Raw genomic sequence first — 6,192 nt, 5'->3', positions numbered from 1 at the left:
GGCATCGTTGTGGCACTGCAGGAGGCCCAGGATGGACATGTCGTCTGAGGAATGGGAGGGGGAGTTGAAATGGTTCGCGACTGGGAGGTGCAGTTGTTTATTGCGAACCGAGCGTAGGTGTTCTGCAAAGCGGTCCCCGAGTCTCCGCTTGGTATCCCCGATGTAGAGGAAGCCACACCGGGTACAGCGGATGCAGTATACCACATTGGCAGATGTGCAGGTGAACTATCCTACTATCTCTATAGAAATGAAAGTTGGTGCTGCCTGTCATTTTAAGGATCCATTGTTATACTGGTATAAAAGGTCAGAATAATATAGCATCTTATCCTGTGGTGGTTGTGGGGGGGCGGGGGGGGGGGGGGGAGGGGGGAGCGGTGGGCAGGGTTGGTATTTAGGTAATTCAATTGAATTACTTACGAATTTGTGAGGCCTCTATAGGTCCCTGTTGCTTTTTGTATGGTAATCAGAGTGCCCTTGCCAATCAATTAGCACCCTTTTCTCCCTTACTGTAAATTGTTGAGATTGTTTGAAATTTGACCTTCTTGCATTTGTGCAAGATGAAAAGCTTTGATAATTTTTTTCAGTAATAAGATTCACGCTGTACCAAGTGACCATACGCGAGATTTACATGAGGAAAAATGGAGGAGGTTCAAGCAGAGCAATTGACAAACCATTTCGTCTCCTCCTCCCATTTCTTATGCTTCCTATATACGAACAGTAACATGGACTGGTTAAATTGAATTGCCCATTTGTGTGCCATATCCTACGTAAATGTTGCAGCATTTCTGTGTTAACAAAATGAGACATCTGGCTGATCTGTTTATGGTGGAGGACGGAATGTCAGCTTTGAACACCGAACAATTTCCTATGCCTCTTTGAGTAATGTGTAACAAGAACTGTAACATCCATTAGAACAGATGTTTGAAGGATTGTATTTCCAAGTGTCAGCTGTGAAACCTTGCAGATTGCTCAGAAAAGATTCCGCTGAAAGGAGAAAGTGGGTTAAGATCCCAGAGGCGGTTACTCTTCAGAAGGAATGTGCAACTGCACCACAAACACACAATACAGCAATGTTCTCAGAAGCAGGATTACTCTGAAAGATGAATGCTGCTCACAGCCATCCCTGTTTCTTATTCTCTTGTTTTCTGTTGTGTCAGTCAAACTGAAATGGTGCATCAGGACTAGGATTGATATTACTGTGTGGCTCTGCTTGTTTATAGCAACAGTTTACACCAATCATTTAGGTTGGGATTGAAGAATGCAAGTGTAAAATAATCAAGAACTTGACGGGGGGTGGGGGGATAGGGAGGGGGGATGTGTTTAATAGCAATGTGGTTGTGATGATGTATGTATGTAGGAGAGTATCTGGTTCTATTTGAACAGAGCAAAATTGTTAATGGAATGGGATGCTGCTGGAGGGCCCTGTCAGTGTCATTTGGAGAGCTAAACTTCAAACATTCAGCCCTGAGGCTGAATCCAGAAGTCCTGCTCTCAAAAATGCCCCAGTGTTTTTGCAGAGGGGAAACAGGAGTGGAATCAAAATTACATCCAATTTACAACTCACAGAGGCAGAAGCCCATCTACAAGAGCAACTGTGTCCAGTAATGCCTGCCATTCATCAGCCAGGAATGGCAAAAAGGTGTGCAGATTAAATCTGGCAAGGGGTGGCACAGTGGCTCAGTTAGCACTGCTGCCTCACAGCACCAGGGACCTGGGTTTGATTCCACCCTCGGGTGACTGTCTATGTGGAGTTTTCACATTCTCCCTGTGTCTGCATGGCTTTCCTCCCACAGTCCAAAGATGTGCAGGTTAGGTGGATTGGCCATACTAATTTGAGCATAGTGTCCAGGGATGCAATGACTGGGTGGGTTAGCCCTGGAAAATGCAGGGGTACAGGGTTAGTGGAACTGGGTGGGATGCCCTTCAGCAGGGTGGTATAGATTTGATGGGCCAAATGACCTGCTTCCACACTGTAGGGATTCTATTAAAAGATGGAACACCTTTTCGATACAGCCTTTCAAGGAGGCCAGATGCCTTTTGTGAGGGGTAAAGTGCTCTTTAGTATTATAAGAGTTAGAAATAGAAATTCACCAAGACAGCACCTTCCAAACCCATGTCCACTACCATCTCAAAGGGTAAAGGCTGCAGATACATGGGAACACTACCATGTAGAAGTTCCCCTCCAAGCCAATCAGCATCCTGACTTCAAAATATTTTGCTGTTCCTTCAGTGTTGCTGGGTCAAAATCCTGGAACTCCCTTCCTAATGGCATTGTGGTTGGGCTGCAATGGTTCTTCTCGTGGGCAATTAGAGATTGGCAATAAATGCTGACTCAGCCAGTGACACTCACATCTTGTGAGTAAATAAAAAGAACTCAGCCAACTGAAGAGTTCAATATACTCCAAATATTGGGGTTGAAGAAGTAGTTAAGAGTGTGTTTGTTCTTTTAATCCATTAACAGAGCAAAGACATTGCTGGCTAGCCCAGAACTTATTGCCGATCCCTAATTGCCCTGGAGATGGTAGTGATGAGCTGTCTTCTTGAACTTCTGCAGTCCTCCAGGCATGGGTATGCACATACTGCTGTAGAAAGAGAATTCCAGGCCACTCATGCAGTGACAATGAAGGAACAGTAATATAGATACTAGTCAGGTGTATGGTTTGGAGGGAGGTTCACAAGTAGTTGTGTTCTAATTCATCTGTTGTCTCTGATCTTCTCAGTGGCAGACGCCTACACTTTCTCTCATCTCTCCAGCTGCCATGCAGACCTCTGAAGTCCGTATAAGGCAGTGGCTGGAGAAATCCAAAGTGCAGTATGCTGATCACCATGAATGGACCTTTGGTACAGTTTTGCAGCCACACCAGTTAAAGGGTATGTTGATAGGAGGGGCTGCAAGCTTGGAAGATGCTGTTGAAGGAGCCTTACTGAGTTACTGCAGTGCATCCTGTGAATAGTACACACTGCTGCTAGTGTGCAATGGTGTTGAAAGGAATCAATGAACAAGGTAATGGATGCCAGTCAAGTGGACTACTTTGTCCTGTGGCATCTAGCTTTTTGAGTGTTTTTGAAGCTGCACCCATCCAGGCAAGTGGAGAGCAAGCCATTAAATTCCTGACTTCTTGTGGTGCAGTGGTCATATCCCTACTCTGAACCAGGAGGCCTGTGTTCAAGTCCCACCTGCTTCTGAAGTGTGCAATAACATTTCTGAACAGACTGATTAGGGAAAAAAATAAGATAAGCTCCTGACTTGTAGATGAGGATAGGCATTTGGAAGACAGAAGGTGAGCTTCATCATTATAGAATCATAGAATCCCTACAGTGTGGAAACAGGCCCTTCGGCCCAACAAGTCCACACTGACCTTCTGAGCATCCCACCCAGACCACAGAGTTCCTAACCCCTAACCTACTCTTGTAGCCATGGCATTTATATGGCTGATCCAGTCCAGTTTTTGGTCAACTGTAATCTCCAGGATTTTTGATACTGGGAGGATTCAGGGATGGTAATGCCATTGAATGTCTAGGGATGATAGTTAGATTCTCTCTTGTTGGCGACGTCCAAAGCATAGCACTCATAAATGTTACTTGCCACTTCTCAGCCCAAGCCTGGATATTGTCCAAGTCTTGCTGCATTTAGATGCAGACTGCTTCAGTATCTGAGGACAACAACTAAAACAGAAATTGCTGGAAAATCTCAGCAGGTCTGGCAGCATCTGTGGAGAGAAATCAGAGTTAACATTTCGGGTCCAGTGACCCTTCTTCAGTATCTGAAGAGCTGCAAATAATGCTGAATATTATGCAATCATCAGCAAACATTCTCACTTATGACCTTATGATGGAAGGAAGGTCATTGATGAAACAACTGAGGCTGAGGAATTCCTGCAGAGATGTCCTACAACTGAGATAACAAGGTGTAGAGCTGGATGAACACAGCAGGCCAAGCAGCAACAGAGGAACAGGAAAGCTGACGTTTCGGGCCTCGACCCTTCTTCAGAAAAAAGAACTGAGATGGCTGCCCTCCAACAACCAAAGCCATCTCATCTTGCGCTAGGTATGACTTCAACCCACAGAATTTTCCCTCTGATTCTGACTGGCTCCACTTTTGCTAGGGCTCCTTGATGCTATACTTAGTGAAATGCTACCTTGATGTCAAGGGCTGTCACTCTCACCTCACCTCTGGAGTTCAGCTCCTTTGGGAAATGAGGTCAGGAGCCTAGTAGCCCTGAGTGTCAGTAAGCAGATTATTACTCAGCAACTGTTGCTTGATATCACTATCAACAATTTTTTTCCATGATTATGGTGATAATCAAGAGTAGACTGATAGAGTGCAAATTGGTCAATTGGGTTTGTCCTGCTTTTTGCATACAGGTAAATGTCAGTGTTGTAGCTGTATTGGAACAGTTTCATGATTAGCCTGGAGGCCCAAGTCTTCAATATTTTCACCAGAATGTTATACAAGTCCAACACCTTCGGCCATTTCTTGATAACACATGGAGTGAATCGAACTGGCTGAAGACAGACATCAATGGTAGTGGGATCCCAGGGGGAGGCTGCAATGGGTCATCTACTAGATGTGTGCATGGTTTTCCCTGCTGTTGTTTTTCTGACTTTGCTAACCTGTCTCTCCAAGGACAAGAACCAGACATTTGCCATCAATGCCAATTATCCTCTCCATGGCCTCTGAATGAGCAGATTTAGATCTCACCTCAAAGGGAAGATTAAATAGACAGGTCAGTTTACCCAAATACTGGTATTATTTTTCTACCAAATCTTTGAAAGATCATGAAACAATTTAAATGAAATAATACATGGTGAAAGGATCTTTGCAACTAGGTTCCTCTGATCATTTAATTTCTTTTATTCTTTCAGAGGATGTGGGCATCACTGCAAAGCAAGTGTTTCTTGCCAATCCCTAATTGCCCTTGAGAAGGTGGTGGTGAGCAAATGGTGAAATGTGCAACTCAGCCAGATTCGGCCTGGCTCTCCCACCCCATGATGAGTTAACTGATCAATCTTGGAGCTGTGTACCAGCATGAGTGGTAAGATCGTCTTCGGATGAACTTTGCATAAAATGAATGCATCAAATCAATAGAAATCTCAAGGGCACAATCCTGCAAGGGAGGGAGATGGATGTTGGCACCACCCTGTACAGGCATCAGTGCTGCCCCTGGCTATACAGAACATCACCCAGCTACACCATTAGCCCCCTCCAACAAAGCATCTTTCCTGCTACTATACTATACCAGTACATACAACCAATCCGACACGTTCACTAATTCCACGAAAGCAGACTACACAACCGCACCAACACTTAACCAACATTTGATCTATTAAAAAAAAGACACTCAAAAAATGATTACGAATCACATTAAATAATAATCACAAGGAAATATTAAGATAAGCACAGACAATCCCTTCACTAACAGCTTCACTTAGAACTGATGGTTAATGTTATGGACAAGGCAGATATTACAGAACGGGCTACAAAGAATTAACCTTTAAACAGAATCAATTAAAACACCTACATGCATGTTGTGGCAACAAAAAAAAAACTGGCTGGAAATGTATCAACAATTACTTACCCAGAACAAGAAACTGAAGAAAAATAGATAGTACTTAATCCAAGGATTAATAAATGTGATATTTGCGCCTCTGTTCAACCTTCTTCCAAGATCCATTGTGGAAATACAACAGCTGTTTAAAGTAAAATATCAGGACAGGAAAATAGAAGAGATTCCCCAAATGATAAGCTATAAAGAAAATGTCAGCAGACTTCTGGCTTGGCGTTCTAATGCAGTGTGTGCAATGTGTGTGTGTCTGTACGTGAATGAGCCTGCCTGTTACTGAACACTGCAACTCATTCTGTGCCTCCAGTTGGTTCTGTACCATAAATAGACATACTCTTATCACCCGAATGCATGCGGCTCAGACACAACACAAGCGGGAATACTGATTCAGCATCAGATGGGACATATTTGGCACTTGGGTATACAGGACCAGCTGCAGTAGCTTTTCTTTAAAAATCTGTTTAATGACTGAAGTCAATGGTTTTACATAGATCTGTGCCCCTGACCTCCTCTTTTGTTCTGATCTTCAGAGTAAGGTTTTAATATCTTTCTTTGTCATATACTAAAATATACTTAATTAAGCGACATTTCATTTGATATACAACTTAGTTATATACCTGTGAATATA

The 6,192-nt window shown here is 43.5% G+C and overlaps 1 protein-coding gene across 1 annotated transcript in view; it reads right to left on the bottom strand.

The window, feature by feature from the left end:
• tspan33b (tetraspanin 33b) overlaps positions 1 to 5,824 on the bottom strand; it is a 31,767-nt gene extending 25,943 nt beyond the window's left edge. Inside the window, exon 1 of the mRNA XM_048601132.1 lies at positions 5,580 to 5,824. Coding sequence (XP_048457089.1) covers positions 5,580 to 5,675 — 96 coding nt within the window. The 5' untranslated portion in view covers positions 5,676 to 5,824. The remainder of the gene's footprint in view (positions 1 to 5,579) is intronic.
• Between the last annotated feature and the right edge of the window lie 368 nt (positions 5,825 to 6,192).

The sequence above is a fragment of the Rhincodon typus genome, chromosome 9 (genome assembly GCF_021869965.1).
Source record: "Rhincodon typus isolate 14 chromosome 9, sRhiTyp1.1, whole genome shotgun sequence".
Lineage (NCBI taxonomy): Eukaryota > Metazoa > Chordata > Chondrichthyes > Orectolobiformes > Rhincodontidae > Rhincodon > Rhincodon typus.
The sequence above is the reverse complement of the archived record's forward strand: the minus strand, read 5'-3'. Positions and strand labels throughout refer to the sequence as shown.